Genomic DNA, 24,019 nt, shown 5'->3' on the forward strand with positions numbered 1-24,019 from the left:
GTAAACGGGCATCGAATAGATTTCATTATCCGTTATATATTTCATATCACTTAAATTTTCATGCAAGTTTCATGTAATTTATGCAAGTGGCTTTAAAATGAGATCGTAACTTCGATTGTATGAGAGCGGCGATATTTTGGCGGCAAGTTAGTGTCGTGTCTCTTATCCCTTTAACCGCCGAAGAAGCGCGCGGCTACAGCCCAATATCAATTTAATCTTCTTCGTACCATCACGCTCCGCGATTGTTTCGCCATTTAGGGTTCTAGCTAAATTGGACATTCCGTAAGTATGGAACAACCAATTTAGCTAGGGCCCTAAATGACGTAACAATCCCGTGTGGTGACTGTACATTCCGATAGGCGTGGCGTTCAAAGGGTTAAGGGCTGAACAGACGTTCATGTCGCGCGACGAGCTGCGCTGCATGAGGCGTGAATAAGTGGCCACTCACACAACCAGGTCAATGGGCAATCCATACGAAGTCCAGATGACGTGTGCACTTCCTATTTATAGCTTTTCGTTCCACGACGTAGTTCCAAGCTTAAACTGTCCCATTGGCTTTAAATACAATACAATTCAATCAATATTGCTTATTGCACACCTCAAGATAGAAAACGTATCAACGAACATCAACTCGTATGCGCGTTGGAGGGTCTGCCATCTTGTGGTCTGAATCGGAAACATAAACTGTATACATTGACATTTCACGTCAAAGCAAGTCCTTCTCTCTACACTTAACGTTCATCTTATTATGCTTTGTATTGTAGGGTCTGCCATCTTGTGGGCTACATTGGAAGCTTAAACTTCACATTTACATTTCGCGGTAATAAACAGGCTCCTGTGCTGCCGCCTACAGTTCAGTCACGTTCCCTATAAAGTAAATAAAGATAAGATAAAGATAAAAGACAGTTTATTCAAGTAGGCATATTACAATGCGCTTTATGAACGTCAAATAAAGCTACACCGGCTCCAACCCTACACCTCTGCCTCGAGAAGATTTAAATCCCCCCTCAATTGGAGGAGGGTATCCCAATATGGGACCGGCAACAAAAATTAAAGTTAGCAGAGTCCATCACGTTAAACACATGCAGTGTGTAGTAACGTGTAAGTGTGCCGACACCTAACTAATACACCGTGCAGCAATTAGGTCAATGACTAATCCAGACGGAAGCGGAACCTGCCGGTCGAGTCGAGATGACAAGTGCAGCGGACACATTCCTATTGCTTAATATACTTTGCCGAACCCACTTTGTCAGTAGAAAAAGGCAAATTTTCTCTGTGAGGTCAACCCTTCGCGCCACGTTTTTTAAATTTGCCGTCTTTTTCTATAGAAAAATGACTTGCCAAACCATACTGAGGACGATGTTGCCTGCGAAACGTGAGCACTGAGAAATTTTACTTTTTCAGGTAAAAGAATAGTGGAAATATTCGCTGTCAACGGGTATGTCTCGGTGGCTCAGTTGGTAGAAGAATAGGCTGGTATCCCAGAATCACGAACGATAGTCTCGCCCGAGACAGAGCTTTTTTCACTTTTTTTCTAGTCACAGTTTTCGCATGTTTTTCCCAATTTGTTGAAAAATTCGGGCGGCCAAAAATGTGTCAGATTTTATACATGGCCAGTTTCAATTACGCTTTTTGTCACTGTGGTTTTGAGTGCCCGCCTCGACGGCGCACACGACAGCAATAGGAACATTGCACCGAGTGTACCCACTTCCCATTCAGAGCTTTTAGTATTCACGGCAGTTGGAGACGGGATTTTCGACGCAAAAACTGTAGAATGTTAAAAAAAGAACACATCTTTTGCACAGAGTATGCATTTTTTGTTTTTAGTGCGTATAAAGGAGCTTTAAGGATGACTCACGCTAAAACGGGCCGGGCAGGGCCGGAGGTTCCCAGTTTCGTAACATCAATTTACTTTAACGAATTTCATATAGTTACTTCGTGTAACCTTTACCTTTATCCACACGCTACACGTGTTAGCTAACTGGGCTAAAAGCCGGCAGCTTTTGAGTACTAAAAGCCTTGCCATAGTGCTTAATTTTAGAGCATACTCAGGCTAACTGTATCACCCTGTAGATTGAATAATTTGATCAGTCCTTTACCGTATGCGGCTTGATACAATTAATATTGCTTTAACCTATACTTAGGTCGCTTTAATTCTAAAGATGGAGTAGAGCTTATTATATTGAAAAAAAAAACAGAGAGCTTTAGATAGAAAAACTCTAAAGCCAAATAGAGTACCAAGATAGTAAACACTCTAAAGTTTCATATTTACAATAATTCGTTTTCATGATTATTTATACAGGGATCTTTTCAGGGATCTTGTCCTATTGAAGGGAAAAAACTATAATGTATGATAAACTAGCGACCCGCCCCGGCTTCGCACGGCTTTAAACCTTCCTCTTGAATCACTATCTATTAAAAAAAACGCATCTATATCCGTTGCGTAGTTTTAAAGATCTTAAGCATACATAGGGACAGACAGCGGGAAGCGACTTTGTTTTTTACTATGTAGTGATATACATACATACACATTAACTAGCGATGATAAATATATGTATACATACACCTAACCATTAACCTAATAGTCCTAATACATACCATTAAACGACTTAAAGAAAGTTTACCCCATTTTAAAATTAATAGGAATAGTTACTTGTATTCATCGAAGTCGACCATTCCGAGGGTCACAAGATTAAATAATACTATAAACTTCATACCAAAATGGGCAAAAACGCACACAATGTCCTTTTGTGATCATTTCAAGCGCACAAAGTCTACGTATATCCGAAATCGCACGTTCATAATTGTTCACAATACAATACGAAATCACAAATACATAAACATAATGTTCACAATACAATACGCAATCACAAACACGTGAAATTTAATCTGCCGTGACGCGGGACGTGATCAAAACAAATTTTCGCGTCCAATTTAACAATAACGTTACAATTGGGGAATATGAACCAGGAATGAACGATGTATATACCTATAGGCACATATCTGAAAACGATTCTAGTATAATTAATGCCATAGAGTGCATTTTAGGATACTTCTGGGCATTTGCCTTGAAAAATATTTAAACTCTTCTTTTTAAAATAACATCGATTAGAGTATGAATAGGTAAAACATATTTCTATCTCTCAAGCACTCGCTGTTTAAGGTCATCAACAATGTTGCATTCTTTTCTTGTATTTATACTTTAAAAACATTAGTCCCTCATCCACAACATTACTATATTGCCTTGGTTTTGGGTTTGCTCTTCTTTCATATCCATCGTCATTCGATAAGAGTACGAATAGGTACAACATATTTCTATGATACCTATTACTACATCATGTTTGGAAATCGTAAATAATTATGTGATCTGTTCAGATGTTGTGCAACTCTCGCTTTAGCTAATGTATTACAGTTCCACTCCTCGTTGGCAAATGTTTACATACGTCCTAAAACATCACCTTATTTTAATCAAATGGCTTTAGCTACATACAATTCACTTTCCCTTGCATTTTCTATGTTTGTCGGTTGTTCATTTGAACATCTGTCGCGTGTCCCTTTATTTGTCCTACTCTATTTTTTTTGTACTCCTATGACCCATAGGTTAACATAGGACCTATAACCATGCGTTATAAAAGCTCAGAATTATACTGGTTTTTAAACTGATCGAATGAAATTTCCAACATAATAAGACCCCTAGACTATTAAAATTCTTATGTGATCGAAGATCACCTTATATTGGTCAGTAAATAGTCGGTTAGTTTTGTGATTGAATCCTTGTTTACTTTCCTCTTCTCAAATACAAATGGCTGATTCTGGAGGGTTCAGTGGCGTGTCATTTTGACTGTCAATACGTGTATTTGTTAACTAACAATGATGGATGATGATGATTGAGCATGTGCTGTGAACTGCTATGATTTGTTTTATAAGTAAGAATTACGAGCAGGTATGTTGTTCACTTTGATGATTTGATAGATGCTTTTGAGCATGTAACATTTGTAGAACGGCGAGCTCCAGTAAAACGCACAAAGCACTTTAACAACTTTTATTTGCTTGTATCAAAATTAGATAACAGACACTGTCTTAGTAACCGAACGTCTGTCCGCGTCAACGCATGCTGTCTCATTGTGTGAACCCCGCCGGCCGACGTTAGCGGACGGTTTATGAAACTATGGCGCCACTGTGACAGTATGCGTTAGCGGGGACTTGAATCCTTGCAACAATTTAACTACTAATTTGATTATTATCAACATTATTATATTACCTAATTCATGATAAACTCTAATTTAAACAAAACTTGAATAATGCAAGTAGTTCAATGTCTGGGTAACGATTAATTTAGTTATACATTATGCACAATTCTAACAATTCGGCCATCCGCAACATGTACACGTCCCGTGTACAAGAACAGTAACTTGAGCCATTGACTTAAATCGCAAAATGATTACTAATAGACTGCCTCACTTATATAAAATCGTTACCTTCACATGGCTCAAATCATTTCTATATACGCATATTAAACTAGAATAAATATTATATAAACTTATACCTGCGGTACAAGTCGTTTCTATCTTGAAACCGCGTTATACTTATCTAACCACGAAATTAGTGGCACAAGTCGCTACTACCTTGAAACCACTTCAATCATGGCGCAGTCCAAGTCGCTTCTACCTTGAGCCTGCCCCTACTGACTCTATACAAAACTTATAAATGCGGTACAAGTCGCTTCTACCTTGAAACCGCAACACACTTAATTAACCATGAAATTAGTGGTACAAGTCGCTACTACCTTGAAACCACCTCAATCATAGCGCAGATCAAGTCGCTTCTATCTTGAGCCTGCCACACATCTTACAATTAATAACAGTTCAAGTCGCTTCTACCTTGAGCCTGCCACATATGATATAACTAATGACAGTTCAAGTCGCTTCTACCTTGAGCCTGTCAGTCTTTTAACTGACAATATTTACATAATCATCTCATAATAGTCTCTTTAACTGACAATATTTAAATATTTCAAAACAAAACAAATTATTGGCTAATCACTCATGACACAGCCTCTCCTTCGTCACTACTAGGGGAGGAATCGTTATTTGCTCTGTCAAAACTGAGCCATGCCTTCATTTTATCTACAGAAACTACAGCGCAATATTTTCGGTTCGACTTCTTTGTTAAAGGCGTATCTTCTACCTGATACCGATCATTATCTAAGACCGCGGTGACACGATATGGCCCTTGATACTTAGGTACAAGTTTTCTACTCTGACCAGTAGACGGGATTTCCCTTTTAATGCTCACTAAATCACCAATTTTGAATGTTAACGGTGTACTAGCTTTTTTATCATATGCTTGTTTTTGTTTCTCCTGATACTCTGTAATATGTTTGTTAATCGTTTCTCGGATCTCGTCAACCGTACTGCTACAATCTATATGTTCATTATCTAAATAGGCCTTGATCCTACCTTCTGAACTACCTGTTAAAGATGTGCCAAATAAAGCTTGTGCTGGAGTTGTACCTATCCCTTTGTTTAAGGTGTTATTTAAACCCCATTGTACGTCAGGTACGCTTAAATCCCATTTACGCTCGTCCTGACCTAGACATTTGGCTGTGAGTGCATCAAGTAACGTCCGGTTGTATCTCTCAACCTGTCCGTTCGCTCTTGGTGTAGCTACAGCATTGAGGATATGTTTGGTCCCCAACTCGTCAATGTACGCCTGAAACTTGGAACTAGTGAAACACGATCCACGATCTGAAATTATCCGCTTTGGTACACCAAAGATACTAAAGTATTCGCGTAATCGATCTATGACAACTGACGTTTTTGTGCTTTTAACAGGTCTTAAAACAATAAATTTTGTGTACGCGTCAATTATGACCAAAATATGTGTGTTCCCCTTTGAGCTTTTCACAAAGGGACCGACATGATCAAGATGGATGGTTCCAAACGGAGTGTCTATTTTTGGAATAGGGTGCAATAATGGTCTTTTTCTCCCGGAAGACTTGGAGTAAGCACACTCTAGGCAAGAGTCAACATATTTCTTGATAAACCTTTTCATTTTGCCGAACCAATAAGTTTCTCTTACTTTAGCATAAGTTTTATCAAACGCAAAATGGCCAATGTCATCGTGACACTGTTTAAGTATTTGCCATCTCACTCCCCTTGGTACCACCCATCTCTCACCCTCATCTGTTTTCCTGTACAACTTTTTGTTACGAACTACAAAATTTTCCATCACCTCTACTACTTCCGCTGATTTCGGGTCTGTTAGCATGCTAATCTTACTTTGGATTTCCGAATCAGAGCTTTGTACCGTGCTTAACCAGTCAGACTCTACAATCGTATTTATTCGCCTGATGGGAACGCCGCTAGGCGGTGGATTTCTACTGAGAGCGTCGACATAAGTCATCGACTTTCCTGGTCGGTACTCAATAGTGTAATCAAACTCCTGCATGGAGATCCACCACCTAGCGACCCTCGGAATTAAATCTCGTTTGAGGAAGGTCGCCCTAAGAGAGTTACAATCGGTAAATATCCTAAATGTGATCCCAATGAGATAGACCCGAAACCTTTGTAACGACGCTACAACCGCTAACGTTTCGAGCTCATAAGACGTCATGTGTTGTTCTTCGGGAGTAGTTTGTCGGCTAAAATAAGCTACCGGTTTGAGAATACCATCGTTATTCCTCTGCATTAATATGCCTGCAATTCCGATTTTACACGCGTCAGTATGAACCTCAGTAACCGCCTTTGGATCATATAGTGCCAGAGTAGGTTTTCTTTTTTTTTTTTTTTTTTTTTTTATTAAAAATGGGCTTACTCATGGCCACAGACTAGCCGAGGCGAAGACGTGGCCTACGATGGAGCGAGTCTGCCCAGAAGGTGCCTGTTCACCCTTGATTTGAAGGTTGCCGGGTTATATGAGCTCGGAAATATAGACGCCGGCAAGGAATTCCATTCCTTGGCAGTGCGCATAAGGAAAGAGGAAGCAAAGCGCTTCGTGCGGATTCGTGGAATATCTACCAGGTAAGGATGGAAACCGGCCGTGCGTCTAAAAGTCCGATGGTAGAATGGGGACGGTGGAATAAGCTCGTGTAGCTCTTGAGCACACTCCCCGAAGTGCAATCTGTAGAACACCGACAGACTGGCGACTTTCCGCCGATGGGCCAAAGACTGAAGCTTACCCGTTAGCTTCTTGTCACCAATCATCCTCCTGGCTCTGCGCTCCACTGAGTCTAAAGCAGCGAGTTGGTATTTAGCTGAGCCGTCCCACAGGTGGCTGCAATACTCCATACACGATCGGACTTGAGCTTTATAAAGTGTTAGAAGCTGTCCAGGTGTGAAGTATCGCTTCACCTTATTTAGGACGCCCAGCTTTCTGGCCGCAGTCTGTGCTTTAGACTCGATGAAGGTGCCGAAGTTGAGGACTGAACTCAACTCCACGCCGAGGAGTTCCAGGCTGTCAGTAATAGGTACAGATGCACCTCGGAAAGAAGGAGTCAGTTCGAATGGACTCCGTTTTGCGGAAAACACTAACACTAGCGGTTTTCTAACTAGTTCGTTTTTCAGGGTTGTAAATGCGTGCATCTGTGATTCGCCCCAAACCCACGGCGCATCTTTCTTAAGTAAAGTAGTAAGTGGCTTTGCAATAACTGCAAAGTTTCTCACAAAACGACGAAAAAAACTACATAGGCCTACAAACTGCCTAACTCCGTGTTGGTCCCGAGGCTCAGGAAAATCTTGAACTGCCTGTACTTTACGAGCACCTGGTTTTATTCCCTCCGAACTTAATTCAAACCCAAGATAGTCTACGGTTCTACTGAAAAAGCAACACTTAGAGAGTTTAAGTGTCAGTCCCGCGTTTTCCAACAATTGTAGGACCGATTCTAATTTAACAATGCCCTCGTCGACACTTTTGGACGGTATTATAATATCATCCATATAAGCTGATGCTAGTTTACTGGTCGTATCCGACGAGTCTTTGTCCCTGTCAACACGATTGTTAGCTGTACCTAATACCGAATGAACCATACGCATGAATGTCGACGGCGCGTTAACGAGACCGAAAGGCATTCTTTTAAATTCAAATTGCCCATCAGGCGTCACGAAACTTGTTTTAGGCCTATCACTTTCTATCACCCCAATCTGGTAATACCCAGATGCTAGGTCGAGCGTAGTATAAAAGTTGAATCCTGATAACTCATCAAGCTGATCATCGATCCTAGGTAGTGGGAAATTTTCTTTTATAGTTTTCCTATTGAGGGCCCTATAGTCCACGCAAAGCCTAATATCACCAGTCTTTTTCTTGACGAGAACTATAGGGCTCGCATAGGGGGACGTCGACGGCTGAACTATGTCGCAATCAATGAGCTCTTGCACCATATCTCTTACTTTTTCCCTTTCAACAAATGGTAACCTATACGGACGATATACTACTGGCTCATCATCTTTTAACTGAATTGACATTTCGATTAAATCTGTTTTCCCTAGTTCCTGCAAATTAAATGCCAAAGTCTTACGATATTTATTAAGTAAGCCTAATAGCTTCGTGGTAGTTTCATTGTCCAACGTGTTAGGCCCTAAATCTTCTGCCACAATAGCCCGCGTTGGTTGAACTACATTTACTCGCATAACCTTATTAAGTATACTACCAGGCTCAGCTTCTTCCGCACGCTTACACCTGGCTAACAACGATCCTTTATCGATGGTAAATGGTCGAGTTGATATCCCTTTCACTAACGCTACCCCACTACCTTCTGTCACTGTGAACAGTCCCTGTACTATATAATGTTCACGCCCTGATTGGTAACGCGTACTACCATCGATGTAAACTTCTCCCGTATACTTGGGTTCTGTTATAAAATCAACAGCTGTCAACCCATCAATCGTTGTATCAGATGAGCAAATCAATTTAACCCTACAGTCTAAATAGTCTTCTGAACTACTTATTTCCAAACGGGTACTATCCTTGTACACCACGATATGTGGTAGCTCGGTAAAGGTTTGCCCGACAAGTAAAGGTTTCTCTAAAAAGTTATCAGGTACTATCAAACATTCTACGAACGCCCTTGCTGCGTCTACTTCTAGTTCTACTTCGCATTTACCTAACGGCCTAACGATACCATCGCCGAATCCTCTCAATGGGTCTAAAGTGACATCATTTTCCCATATCAAGGATAATTCTCGCGCAAACGTTGCCGTGATCATTGTTTCCGCACTACCAAAATCAACAAAACACTCGCAAACCACTTTATTAACTAACACTCGCTTAAAGTACTTAGCCGATTTTGTGTCAGATACTTCTAATACCCGCATAACTGGTTTTGACGTTTTGGTAGTGCTCTCAACGTCCTTATTGTTATTGGAACGACAATTTTCGGTGGAGTGACCGAATCGCATGCATTTACCGCATTTCACAACGGGTTTAGGACACTGAGATTTATAATGACCGTCTTGTAAGCAGTTAAAGCACTTGATAGTCCTATCGTTACTAGTTGTATTCTTATTACCTAATTCGGATTTAGTTTCAACCCTAGCTTTAGCTTTCCGATCAACGTATGAACTATTCTTGGCGCTCTTCAAGAAAGGCAAGAGCTGATCTGGGCTATCGAAACGAGCTGCTTCAGCTCCTAAACGGACGCTACGATCATCTATTCCAAATACTAGACAATCTACGGCCTTCTTGCCAGTAATCCCGCAACGGTTTAACAACATTATTTTATCATAGAAATATTCTTCTAATGAATCATTAAACCTAGCACGTTTGGCAAGCATCGTCGTAAGTAACTGTCCATAATTTTCATCGCTAGGAAATGCCAGTTTTAACTTTTCCTGCCACTCTTGCCAAGAAAACATAACAGTCGAGAGACCAGCGTACCATTTTTGAGCCAGACCCTTAAGTTTTGGTAACGCAAAGTGAACGGTTTGACGGTCGTTCCAGTTATATATAATTGCACACTCGTTCACTTTGTGTATCCACATCGCAATTGTTTGTTCCTTAGAAGCTGGATCAAATTCAGGTACTGTATTTTGATTTGACAATTTTTCGTTAGAACCTTTATCGCCAATGGTATGCAGTGCCTCTACCAGTTCTGAAATGGTAATATTATTACTAGGAACTGACCGAGTATTCATAGACTCACGCACAAGTCCGCGCTCGTGTTGTCCCACTTGTGGCGAGGTCGAGACGGCCGCAGTCCTGCTGTGAGCCCGTCGTCTCTCGCTACGCAGCCGGTGGCCGCGCGAGCGAGACCTGCTTGGACGACCGCGTCCCCGGTGGCTGCTCCGACTGCGCGTCCGGCGCCTGTTGTAGCCATCGCTGCGTGACCGACGTCTGCTAGCGCGCTCCCGTGCCCGCTGACTGCTCCGGCTGCGCGGCCGCCGTGTGCCGCCACGTCGACTCGACCGGCAGTCGCTCGCTCGGTCGTGTCCGCGACGATTGCTCCTACTTCGCGAGCGATGACCTTCACGTCCGTCTGCGCGCCTGGTCCTGCTGCGTGACCGATGCTGACCCGAAGGTGGCGTCGTCAGTACACGCGACCTTCTCTGATCGCCCTCCATATCCTAGAATATAAATTTCTAGCACAAATATCTGTCTCCGAATTAACATAAATAAATGAGGGTGGTTAGGGACAGCGAGCATTAAAAATATACAGCATAAAACGAGCGTAAAAGGCATGAGCAGTTTTATTTTACACTTGCCCCCCATATTCATGAGAATTGTACACCCCGAGACATAATTTCATAGCTCAAAACAATTTCATTGTGTAAGATAAACTCATTTATAGTCTGGTAACTCGGGTAGTATAAGCAAGAAATCGGTGAGGTAATAGCAATATGGTTACCATATATCGGACTTAATTGAGTTAGTAACTAAAACTACTTCAATACACAACCAGTACTAATCATGAATAACTATCCTTATTTAACCCCCTCGCGTTTTGTTCCGTAATTAGACACAAAACTTCAATTTGTTGTATTGTAATTTACCGTTAAATAAAGTAAGAACAATAACGCACAACGTGAAAAGAGTGAGAAGAGAAAGAGAGAAAAAAAAAATAACGGGCGGTTCATGTATCCGGTAAACAATGCTAATATCCCATAACGTATTTAATTTATCTCTGACATTCATTTAAGAGAGATAAGCTTAGCTATAGCTATATTGTGCCTATAAGCTGGTACTGAATAAGTATACATAATTATACGTATTATAAGTATACATTTTTGACATATAAAGTTTGTAATTTTATGAATAAAGAAATATGAAATATGAAATATAAGCATTAAGCTCGTAGACACTAATATTCTCGTAGTTTATTTACGCATTATCACCACTGAGCATAATTTATTTAATCGAGCGACAACCATGAAATCACTTTAATACTCACGTTTTATTATTCAGGCCACTGGTTCGACTCAAGGAGTTACTCACAACTCCTTTACATCCCTTGCTTCTGAATTTGTAGAACGGCGAGCTCCAGTAAAACGCACAAAGCACTTTAACAACTTTTATTTGCTTGTATCAAAATTAGATAACAGACACTGTCTTAGTAACCGAACGTCTGTCCGCGTCAACGCATGCTGTCTCATTGTGTGAACCCCGCCGGCCGACGTTAGCGGACGGTTTATGAAACTATGGCGCCACTGTGACAGTATGCGTTAGCGGGGACTTGAATCCTTGCAACAATTTAACTACTAATTTGATTATTATCAACATTATTATATTACCTAATTCATGATAAACTCTAATTTAAACAAAACTTGAATAATGCAAGTAGTTCAATGTCTGGGTAACGATTAATTTAGTTATACATTATGCACAATTCTAACACATTAGTAAGCACTTGTGATAGTCATGTAGTTAATTGAACCAAATTAAACACTCTTTGAAGTACTAGCATTCATAAAAACAATAATACCAAAATAAAGCAGAACATAGACTGAACACCAAAAAAGAGAAATTTCAAATGCGGAATGTCTGTCCGAACATTTCGTTCACTCAAATGAGCGAATTTGTGTTTTATATTATACACTTATGTTTGATATACAGTTTCGGCGAACATGTCAAAAGACACGTGGGTATATAACATTACTTATACAAAGACTGCGCATTCTCCATTCTCGATAGATCAGCATCTGTCCTACAATCCCACATCAACACATTTTGAGCCTTACAGCTATATAATAAGACTCGAATTCGCATGCACATCCAGAGCGGCGCGTACGCATGCGGGCGGACGCGACGCTGATTTATTGCGCTATAATTGCTCGTTCGATTTACTATTGACTCTGTGATTGAAATGGGGTGAAGTTTGACCGCTCGACATAAGTGGGCCCATTTCTATGGGACTGATACTTTCACGAGTTGAAGTGCATTTTGACCGCTGACGAAAACGCTGCTGTCCCATAGAAAATGGTTGAATTTTAGTTAATGTTCGATCTTCTAGAAAATACTGTTTTATTTCTAGAAGATTGAACATTTTTGGCTAATTATCAATTGGCTTTCATGGGATTGGTGCCGGCCCGTGCTTATCTCTTCGATTTGTAAGTTTTAAATAAGATATTAACATCCATATGCAATGCAGAAACTGTTTTCTTAGCGGAAATGAGTGGGACAGAAAAGAGCTTAGGAACAGTCGAAAGATTTCACTATTGAGACTAAACAACTGGAACTATGCAGGAAGCCATAAATACCAGTGGTCGATTTAGTGCAGTCAGCCACAAAACTAAACGGATATGGAAAAAGTTCGTTTTTAAGTCTAAGAGCTAGGATCAGAAAAAGATACTCGATTTTGGTAGCAACAAAACCCTAATAGTATGCTATACTAACCTAGTTACTACATAGATCGAGTCGTCTGGTGGCTGATGATCAGTGTAGGCTTCAGTAACAAGCCAGGAAAGGGTTTAACAACAATTCCTTCCGTTTATTTCGAAATAAGAAATATGTTCATAGATAAATATCTCTCTATTATTCGCCGCATAAAAAATCTCCCACTGGATAAACAAATCGACGCTAAAGCCTGCTCCGAAAACCTTAAAAAAACCTTCCATTAATCTGATCAAGAGTTTTCACAAGGATTTTTGATTGCTTTGTTGAAAACCCTACCAATAATCTCGAGCGTAACAGCCGCTCGCCAAACACAACTTACACAAAAACCGACTCTATTCCGACAGCTTAAGGGTTGTGATTAAATCTAGGAATCGCATTTTGTAATTTGGTTTTGGCGCTATTACAGTTTTAATTTTGCAGTTAGTATATTAATGCCTTATCCAAATTTGAACCCTATGTGATTGCAATAGGATATACAGGTATTTTTAGCGACGGTAAAGTGGGTTTGTGTGCCGGTGGGCTATGGATGACACTCAAGGATTTAATAAAGGATGTTTTCGTGATTAGGAGTTATTGTTGATGTCGTGGGTTCGAGTCCCGAGTGCTCTTCAGGTGCAATAATAATACTTTTTTACCTTTTTAAACTTAATTTTAGGGGCTTAAAGTGGATTATTCTGGATGAATGAAATCTTTTAAGTTAAGTTTGTGATCGTGAGGCTTGAGACTGCTTAAGACCAGGAGTATTTTTAAAGAACCTTTTAGTATTTACCGACATAGGTACCGATAAAGTAAACATTCTATCTTAAAATAGTTAAAACTAGCGAATTAAAGTACCTAATGTAGTTATTTCGACACGAATAATTTCAGTCTGAAACTTTTATTCGACAGTATAGTCAATTGAAGTTGTTAAGGTTGTGGAATGTTTTTTATGCCGCGTCGATGGCAAACAAGAGTACGGCCCGCCTGATGTTAAGCGGTCACCGTAGCCTATGGACGACTGCAGCTTCAGGGCTACGGTTACCACAATACCTCTTTTCATCCCATATAGAACTAATAAGTCTTATCACATCTCTTCAAGTCAACCAAAACTATACTTCTATCTTTCCAGGTGTCGACGAGCTAGTCCCGGACGAAGGTGTCCGGTTGACATCAGAACCGCATGATGCAGTCGTAGAAGAGGGAGATTCAGTGGTCCTGGCGTGTGCTGCAGCCAGAGGGGCTAAGATACACTGGAGACACCGAGCTGATGGTCCACCGAGGCGAGACGATGCGTTATCCAGCGAGGATAAGTACAGGTCAGTTAGATATCAGCAGAAGACATGCACGATGCAATGCAGTAGAAGAAGACGGGGATTTTGTGGTCTAAAAAACTAAATAACATGACTGCCGTTCGTAACTATTTACTGATTGGACTGATAGCGTTTTTAGTTTTTAGATTTGGATATTGATGCCTTTACCGCGAGGAGTCATCTCATTATGCTCAGTCTGAAGTCTCTTTTGATCTCATTTACATTTGACGTAACGTAATATTCTCTTTCTCGTTTCAGAAAGCAGTTGGCGAACGGGTCTCTAGTGATAGAGAGCATGTCTGCGACGCTGGCGGGGCATTACCAATGTGTAGCCACAGGAAGCGCGGGCAGCGTCGTTTCGAGGGTCGCGCTATTATATTTAGCAGGTGAGGCCTTAAAAGCACTTTTAACGCTCATAGTGACTTCGTAACACTTTTTTTGTCTACTGCTGTTTGTAACACGAGTGTATGGCTTAGTCGCTAGCGAACGGTTCTCTAGTGATAGCGAGCATGTCTGCGGCACTGGCGACGCATTGCCAATGTGTGGCCACTAATCCCATAAACTTTATATATTTCAGAAGTCCCACCACTCATACCAGGCCCTCGTAGTATCCTAGGCACAGTAGGAGCTCCAGCACTACTCCCCTGTGGTGTCTCCGCACCTCCAAGAGTAGCCGTGAGGCTGCAAGGACCAGCTGCATTACCAGAAAGAAAGGTTTACTCTGCCGCCAGGTTACACAGCCCGCCACCGGTTTTGAAACTTAATGTGAGTGTTTTATCGTGTTCATCCATACAAGCATACTTAAAGCAAGCGGTGTGGCGAAAATCAAGGCGTCAGTGGAGTGAGACTGCATAATTCGTCTGAGTGTTAATTAAAACGAGCATAGCAAGTATGTCTTTTACATAGAGATATATTGTTATTTTTAATATGTACATATTTTTGTACAATAAAGAGTTTACTAATACTACTACTACTATTATGGATTGCAGAACCGGTACTGTTTAAAAGAACCGGGATTTTCGGTACCCGGCAAAAATGGAACCGGGATTCCCCGGTATTTTCGGTACTTTCGGGACTGCCTTCAAAAATCAGTTTTCACATCAATTTTCAGTAAAAAAAAAGCGTAAAACGACCACGAATCTTTCTTAAAACAATAAAAAAGTAGCACAGTGAATGTACACACTTCTTTTGTACCATAATAGTGTCATTCAATAGAACTTGCCAACTATGTAAACAAAAGTTACTAGTGAATTGACATTCAGGGTCAATTTTAGTATGGCGGTTTGTTTACATAGTTAGCAAGTTCTATTTAATGACAGTTTACATGATATTTTTACTATCTTTGTTGATTTGATTGGCAAAAACTGAATTGTGGCTCGTGGCTGAAGACGTTTTGTGAAAAAGGATAAACAAAATGATAATTTTCGCATGCGTTCAAAATGGGCTGTGGACCTTCGAACATATAATAACTATCAATACGACAAATTAAGAAATTATTCAGCCAGAATTATTAATTCATTTAATTTTTTTAAAATATCATTATCATAATGTGAATTTCTTATAGCGTGTTTGAATTTGAATTAAAGTAGTATTTTATTAATTACAAAATTGTCTCTATTTTTGCTTCTAGTTAGTAAACAAATATGAAATAACTAATTGTTTGTATAAAATGATTTATCGTACAAACATTTAGGTATGCCCTAAAAGTATCAAATTACGCAATTTTATATTGTCGGCATTGTCAAACCCATTGACTTTTTTTAAATTTATTTTAATGTAGTGATCAGCCGTAAAAGTATTACCATCGGCCTTAGATTGACAAAATATATTTATTTTCTTTATAAAACATGATATTTCATGCTAAGTAACAGAAAACAGTCAAATATTGTACCGGAAATTTTAGTCCCAAAAACCCCGGGAGTACCGGGATTTTAATTTTGAAATCCCGGTTCTTTACTTGGCTCTAAATCCCGGGAATTCCCGGTACTTTCGGTACCGGTATTTCCCGGGAGCAAACCCTAACTACTATATATTTGGGGGGCAGATACACACTGAGTCTTAGAGCGCCGCTTCATCAATTTGCCGCTTCATATCGTTCAATCGCTGAATTACAATACATGTACACACTTTTGGGATTCCAGCCGGAACGGTATGACTACTAATTATATCATCTTCTTACAGGTAACTTGGCTAAAGAACGGGTCACCAGTACGATTGGAGGCAGCACGTGTGTCAGTGACCCCCAGCGGAGCGTTAGAGCTAGATCCTCTGCGACCTCATGACGCGGCTACCTACCGGTGTCGGGTGGCTCTGTCACCGCATAAGCATAGGTAAGATTGTAAGATGTCCGTAGAACTAAGGTTAGGGTAGTGTTCGATGCCATCTGTGACCCTGGTAGGGTGCGAGTATTAGATCCTTTGCGACCTCATGACGCATTCAGCCATCGGTGTCGGGAATTATCTCTCCCCTGTTAATCATAGATGAGATTTTTAATTTGAAAAGTGGCAAGCGAGTTATCAGATGGGAACTTTGAGAACCGGTCATCGCCGCCCATCGGTAAAGATATATCGACTTATGCGTTGCCGACCTTGTAGAACCCTCGCCATGAGCTTGTGGAAAACTTTCATGACATAAAGGATATACATACATCATTCCACACCATTAGCTCAGCAGATACAACAAATATTAGTGTAGTTTTCGATGCTAAGGGCTGAATCAGCTACCTGTGAAGCTTTGCTGTCAAATTTTCTACAATTGAGATTTCGATATTATTGTATATTGTATTGTATTGTATATTGTATTGATCGTTCCAGGACGGGCGAAGAGATCGAGCTGCGCGTGAGCACGGAGCCACCAGATGAGGAGCCCCCACGTTTTGTAGCCACGCCTCAACCAATCACGGTCATCGAAGGTTAGTCTTCTTCACTACAAAGTTTTCTCATCTCAATTTTTGTGCGAATCACTTTTTATCTCATAACTTTCTAGGTATTTCATGGCCATTATCTATCGATTTAAGTGATAAAAAAAGGAATATAGTTGGAATGAGTTTCCAGAGCATTACGATCATACAAGAAAAAAAGATACCTACTTAAACACGACAATCCAGAAAGAATAATATATGGGGCATTTCTGATGGGTTGAATCAAAACCCCTAAGGTTTTAAGTTTTTTTATTTGTATAAAACATTTAAGTAATCGGTTACATTTTATTGGCGCAGTCGGCAGGATGTCAAAGATATTTTTTTTTCGTTATTACTTTTCATCATTACTCATCGAATAACTTTGTGTGCATGTTTAGGAGCATCGGTGACATTTGACTGTGCGGCGGTGGGCAACCCCAAGCCGGAGATCACGTGGCTCAACAACGTAGGAGTCGCTATCGACCTCAAGTAAGTTATAGTACATTACATACCTAGGGAGGTGAATTCAGGTCCATAAATATGCGATCTGGGGCTTTACGAATTACCGCCCGTGGTTTGTCTAAAGTTTTACGTCTTGCCTTGGCCAGGAAGTGAGGCCACTTACGGGCCTAGGGGCCCTAGGGTGACGTAAATCTTATTATTTTACCAATATTTTGTAACACATTTCCAATAAAGCAAATTGTGTTGTTATATGTTATAACTCGTTATTAACAGCCAACAGTAAATTACTTTTGGCATAAAACTGCCACAATTGCCTAAATAGTTTTTGTTCCCTATAAATAAATAAAAATATGCTAGAGATAACCATTTACTAATTGAAGTTGTCTGTTTGCTAGTGACCTGGATTCACGTTTCTACCTTGTGGGTTCCGGGTCTCTGCGGGTGCAGGCCGCTCGAGGTCTGGACGCGGGTAGTTACACATGCCGAGCCCATTCGCGGCTGGACTCTGCTGATAGCGCTACCACGTTGACAGTGCTGGTAAGTTAATTTCAGATTTCTGGTTATAAATGTCAGGTACCAAGTTCGAAGAGGTATATTTCATTCGGAGCTTGTTACCTTTAAGTGAGATAAATGAGGAGAGACTTTAGGCAGTTTTTTTTACTATAAACTAATGAATATGACATAAATAATCATGTATTTAAGCTTTCAGTGGTTTTGGTATTAATCTGTTTTTATTTTGAATTAAAAATGTTTGAGTCCCGTGTCATTCTTATTGGACCATGGGGGCTTGCGACTCGTAGATTAAAAAGCAGCTTATTACAAGCTTTTATTTAGTTTCACCTGTCCCGTTGTCTGTCTGTAATCAAATCTCGCAAGTTAAATTTGATCCACTTCCCGGTTTCCGATTGAGCTGAAATTTTGCATGCATGTATAAATCGGATGACAATGCAATATTCATCATAGAGCTGATCTGATGATGGAGACAGGAGGTGGCCATAGGAACTCTGTGATGAAACAACGCAACCTAATTGTGTTAGGGGTTTTTAGAATTGTTTCGATGAGTATTAGTTGTCTGTCGTAAGAAAAGTATAGTCAACGATAAATGCTTGTACCAAAAATGAAATTTCTGACAAAAACTTTTATTTTACTGCGTACTTGTGTTTGTTTAGACGGCGCCCCGCGTGTCACTCCCCGGCGGGGCTGTAGTGGTCGCGCGCACGCGCGGGGACGTCACGTTGCGGTGCGACGTCCGCGGGCGAGGGGCTACTGTGGCGTGGCTTAAAGACGGCGAGCCGCTAACACCCAACCAACACGATATTGCACTGGTGGATGGGTCAGTATTGCAATTTAATACGGGGTGACTCAGGAGACGGGGGCATGATCAACCCTACGCATTCAGTAAATGATAAGCTACTGTTTTATACCATTGTTAATTGAAAAAATTGTTTTAAAGTAGCTATCTACGATACGCATGATCGTCACCGTACAATTAAGCCCTTGCTACACGGTCGCCGACAAGCCTTCTAACCGTCTGACCTTGGTCTGACCTTGGTCAGTTTTGGTCAAATTTTGTTGGAAACAACTGTCTACACGGTCTACAGGGGCTTGTCGGCGACCGTGTAGCAAGGGCTTTCGGCCATTTAAATACGAATATTCTTTGCTTTATTCATGGCGAAAAAAAGATTCTCTAATGTCGATCATGTAGTGAGGTGTGCGAAAGAAATATAAGTAATTAACTGTTCATATTTATTTAATGTTTATTGAAGGTCATCATTACGCATCCAAGGCGTGCTGCGCGTGGACGCGGGCATGTTTCAGTGCGCCGCCGGTAGCGCGGCCGGCAGCGCCGTCGCCGCGCTGCGACTCGTCGTGCTGCCGCCCGATGACGGTACTTATTCATTATATTTATAGTTTTGCCCAGGAAAGAAAGAAATTAAATACATTTATTTAACGCCACAAAATATTGGACGCTAAAATAGGACCCACTCAGCATAATGCCGCGGCAATCCGTGGCGCTGGTTTTCAGTTGGGGACCTGACTTAAAACTATGAGACGACACATACGCCAAGAATACAGGACTGTCTCATTTCAATCATAGACAGATATAATCGTATGTCTTACGCTAGTACTAGTGCCCAAAAGAAAGGGATGAGTATAGTTTTTCTGGTTCTTACTGACTGACAAGTTGTGTTTGCCAGATTATAAGTATTAAAGCGAACATATGGTTATGTTTCGTAGTGACTTAACCTAAGCGAGTCATTGTTACACGTCGCTTTTGTAAAATAATTGCTAGAAACAAAACCGTGTGTCCTCATTTATTAATTATCATATACAGACCATTCATTATTTCATTCGACGTACTCATATTAAGATAAGAGAGATGACTTTTTAGGGTTTTAAAAATGTACCCCCACATAGCAGTGGCGGCGCGTTAAACATATCCATAGGCAAGCCGGGGCTAATTTGGCTTACATATTTCCTTTACAACTCTGCTCAAACGTCCAAAAACAGGCCAGCCGATGGGAATCGGCTTTTATGGACGCGCCGCCACTGCAACATAGATGACCATAAGTTTTCAATATGTTTACCTGTTGCTAGTTTTTAAAATCTTACTGGCGACCCATGAACAATGATTCCTTTTAATATCCAATTTTTTTATGTTTTTTTATAATTTTGTCTAGCGTTTACATCTTTTTTTCCTATATTTTTTTATCTTTGCAATTATTTATAGTTTTATCTTTTTAATTTTTTTTTTATTTCTTCCCCCCCCCCTCTCCCAAAGAGCTGGCCTCCCTCCCCTCCCCCCCCGACGTGTTCAACTCGCTGGTGCCCGACGCGGGGGAGTTCCTCGGCGAGACCTCCCCCGCGTTCACGCAGCCCCCGGACTATTATGATTACACGCTCACCGAAGGTCTGGAGCTGGGACGAGAGAATGGCAGCATCGTGAGCCCGCCCAGGGACCTCAGGTTGGTATTTGTGGGTATTTTAAACCCCTTCGGCCGTGTACGTAACCGACCTTTCGTAACTGGTAACGAAGGAAGAAAAAATGATCTTTGTACGATACTGGTTTCGAATAAAGATTATTTTTTCTTCGTACGTAACCATAGTTACGAGAGAAGAAATTTTCTATTTGAAATTACGAAAAAAGACTATCTATTCCTCATACGTAACTGAGTCAAAATGTTTTAATCATCATTGAGCGTAGGTAACATACTGATATGAAACCTCTTCAAACTCCTTACTGTTATAGACTAGACTAACTGTTATATCCATGAATGAGTTTCAAAAGAAGACTCTATAGTCTGTATCCTCCTTGTGACCAGTTAGAACTTATTGACGGAATGACGAATAGGAACAGATTTTCAGTGTGACCAATAGCTACAAAATTACTATGTGACTTAATAGAACTAAATTTACTTGTGACGGGTTGAAACAAATATTATTGCTTTCTGCAGTATGACCGGTTAGAACAAAATTTTGGTGTGACGAGTTGATCCTAAATCGGGAATACGATACTAAATTATGCCCTTAAACGGATCATTACATTATGCGCCAAGCATTTATTTTAATTCATTATACAGTTGCTAGTGTACTAGGTGCACCAAATTATAATTAGATGATAATATAGATCTATTAAGCCTTTCTTTGTAATTAACTAGCTTTTTCCCGCGGCTTCGCCGGCGTACTAAGACTTTGAACTTTGAACCCCCATTTCACCCCCTTAGGGGGTGAATTTTGAAACATCCTTTCTTAGTGCACCCCTAGACCTTATAAGGAACCTACGTGCCAAATTTGGAATCTCTAGAACTAGCAGTTTGGGCTGTGCGTTCATATGTCAGTCAGTCAGTCAGTTTCGTTATGTAATCTAGTCCTTACTTAGTCTAGGCGAAGGATCGTATGAAGAAAATTAATTCTTACTATGTAACTGGTTACGAACCACCTTCGAAAGATGGTGACTGATTACGTACGAGAAAAAAATGATCTTTATTCGAAACCAGTATCGTACAAAGATCATTTTTTCTTCCTTCGTTACCAGTTACGAAAGGTCGGTTACGTACACGGCCGAAGGGTTTTAAACCATGATTTATTGAACTGTTTATACGACAACGGTTTCACTCACTTGAATTTCGTGGTAAACAATATGTAATTATGAATTTATAACCTTTATCATGTTACTTTTGTATGTTTAACTAGTTTATCACGAAATAAATGATTTATGATAATTTTGACCGTTGTCGTATAAACAGTTTAAAATATGTCTCACGAAAGTTGATCCATGATTTATTGCCCGTATAAAATGTTAAGTCCAAGACAGTCTTAATCGAGTTTGACTAGTGAAGAAGGAACTAAATTGGCAGATTTCAAATTTTGATAACTATAATGTGGAGCCATAAAGCGACATCTACATTGGCTGTCAATTTCGGACCACGAATATGTATTAGATTAGACTTTACTCAAATCATACTATCTATGTATGATTAGAAATAACGATTCTAAGAATTATAAATTTTATACTACCAGATAATACAGAACATTTTAAAGCACATCGCAATCTTGTTTAAACATTGCGCAGTTCTTTTTTTATAAAATTATATTTTCTAACTAAAGTTCTATAATAAGATAATTTTGAAAAAATGTGTCCCGCTGATTTGTTGAAGCGTCCTGAAGGGAGTATTTACCAATAACGACGTTTGACTGAGTTGACTGTTTAGGGCGGTGATCGTGAAGCACCGCTTCGTGACGCTGAGCTGGTTGGAACCGGCGAGGAAGATGGAAGAGGTGGTGGGATATGTGGTGGTGTACCGGGTCAAGGGGAGCGAGAGGTGAGTGCTATCGAGCTATCGATATCTGTATATCAACATAAATTAAAAAAAAAAAGAGATGAAAATATGGAACACCATCGCCCATGTAGCCTATATTTCAAGACAAAATGTAGTATAATTTTGACTGAAAATATTTTTCTACACATACCTACCCAGGTGTCCCAGGTATTAATTAAAATAATACAGTGTGTAAATCCAATACGGGCGAATATTTAAACGGTGGTTAGCATAGGACCTAAAAAGTATATTGAGATAGATTTTACTTAGAAATGCATTGAAAATTATAACCATACAAAATAATTCGGCCCGCAATGTAATACACCACACACGTTACGGGATACGAGCTTTTTAAAGTAACTGTCAACGCTTGTTTGCAGTTACTATGAAAAGCTCGTATCTCGTAATGTCATTATCATCTTGTTTCTTAATGTTTACAGTACATTGCTGTTCGGTACATGTGGAAAAAATTAATCACGGGGTCATAATTAAGTGTAACTTAAAAAAACATCTTAATTAATGATAAGACGGGTAAATTCTATATCTGGTTTAATTTATTGCCCGTATTTGTCTTACACACTGTATAAAATTATTCTTTACATGTTCGACATTCTCATTTTCTCTCGACGTATCACTAATTCTGTTCGACATGACTATTAAATTTGTTGGTCCTATAAATGGCTCTAAATAGTCTAATAATATACAAGCTCTAGCTGAATGTGTAATATGCTATGTATTAGGGAGCGAGTGTCACGAGGGAGCGCAACGCGGTTCGAGGTGAACGTCGCGACTCTGCAACCCAACACTACGTACGTGTTCAGCGCGCGCGCACTCACGCTTAGCGCCATCTCGCCGCCAACGGAGGTAACTATTTATCTGTTTTTGCTAATTTACGATTTCACATGTTGTTGCAACAAAATAGGAATGAGTCGTGATCAAGAACATATGTAACGTCAAGTCCGAAACAAGATAAATGAATAATGTAAGGAAGCTAGATACATTTCTTTATTTTCTCCTTTTATGTAATTCAAGTATGTATTTAACCACGAACGTTACTGCACCAGACGATCGAAGCCCACACGGCGCCTGAAGAGCTAAGCTTCGGTCCCCCCACCAACGTGAAAGTGGAAGCCTCCGGCCCCCACAGCCTCCGTGTGAAGTGGTCACCTCCAGCGCAAGAGCCACAGCCACCACACTACACCGTGCACTACACGGAGGTATGTAACAAATTACTTGAACGAGGAAGGGATGACTCACACTAGAACGGTCCAGGTCCGGGTCGAGGCGTTCGACACTTCAGTTTCTATAGAAAGCATCACATAATCGTCGATCACCCATCAAAGAATCTCACATTTTTTTTTCCTTATTTTCTCGTAATGCATGTTAATTATAAGATGTAATTATTTTTGAAAAGATGTGTCCCGCCGAGTTTGTTGCCGGTCCCATAATGGGATACCCTCCTCCAATTGAGGGGGGATTTAAATCTTCTCGGGGCAGAGGTGTAGGGTTGGAGCCGGTCTACCTAGCTTTATTTGACGTTCATAAGCTCATTGTAATTATGCCTACTTGAATAAACTATCTTTATCTTATCACATCTCCTTTATATAATCAAGCGCCAAGGTCAAGCGTAGAGGGCTTACAAACATAAAGGAAAAGCGATGTTGATTGATACGTCGCCATAACACAAATCAAAAATATGTACATATAATAATAATAAATAATAA

General features: G+C 40.2%; 1 protein-coding gene across 1 annotated transcript in view; it reads left to right on the plus strand.

Moving 5' to 3' along the window:
* LOC134659098 (neogenin) overlaps positions 1-24,019 on the plus strand; it is a 170,640-nt gene that overhangs the window by 129,101 nt on the left and 17,520 nt on the right. The window contains exons 2-14 of the mRNA XM_063514704.1: positions 13,934-14,120; positions 14,373-14,500; positions 14,692-14,879; positions 16,296-16,444; positions 16,928-17,025; positions 17,412-17,502; positions 17,871-18,012; positions 18,645-18,808; positions 19,242-19,363; positions 20,258-20,441; positions 22,188-22,298; positions 23,036-23,159; positions 23,360-23,512. Coding sequence (XP_063370774.1) covers positions 13,934-14,120; positions 14,373-14,500; positions 14,692-14,879; positions 16,296-16,444; positions 16,928-17,025; positions 17,412-17,502; positions 17,871-18,012; positions 18,645-18,808; positions 19,242-19,363; positions 20,258-20,441; positions 22,188-22,298; positions 23,036-23,159; positions 23,360-23,512 — 1,841 coding nt within the window. The remainder of the gene's footprint in view (positions 1-13,933; positions 14,121-14,372; positions 14,501-14,691; positions 14,880-16,295; positions 16,445-16,927; positions 17,026-17,411; positions 17,503-17,870; positions 18,013-18,644; positions 18,809-19,241; positions 19,364-20,257; positions 20,442-22,187; positions 22,299-23,035; positions 23,160-23,359; positions 23,513-24,019) is intronic.

Source organism: Cydia amplana, chromosome 24, assembly GCF_948474715.1.
Source record: "Cydia amplana chromosome 24, ilCydAmpl1.1, whole genome shotgun sequence".
Classification (NCBI taxonomy): domain Eukaryota; kingdom Metazoa; phylum Arthropoda; class Insecta; order Lepidoptera; family Tortricidae; genus Cydia; species Cydia amplana.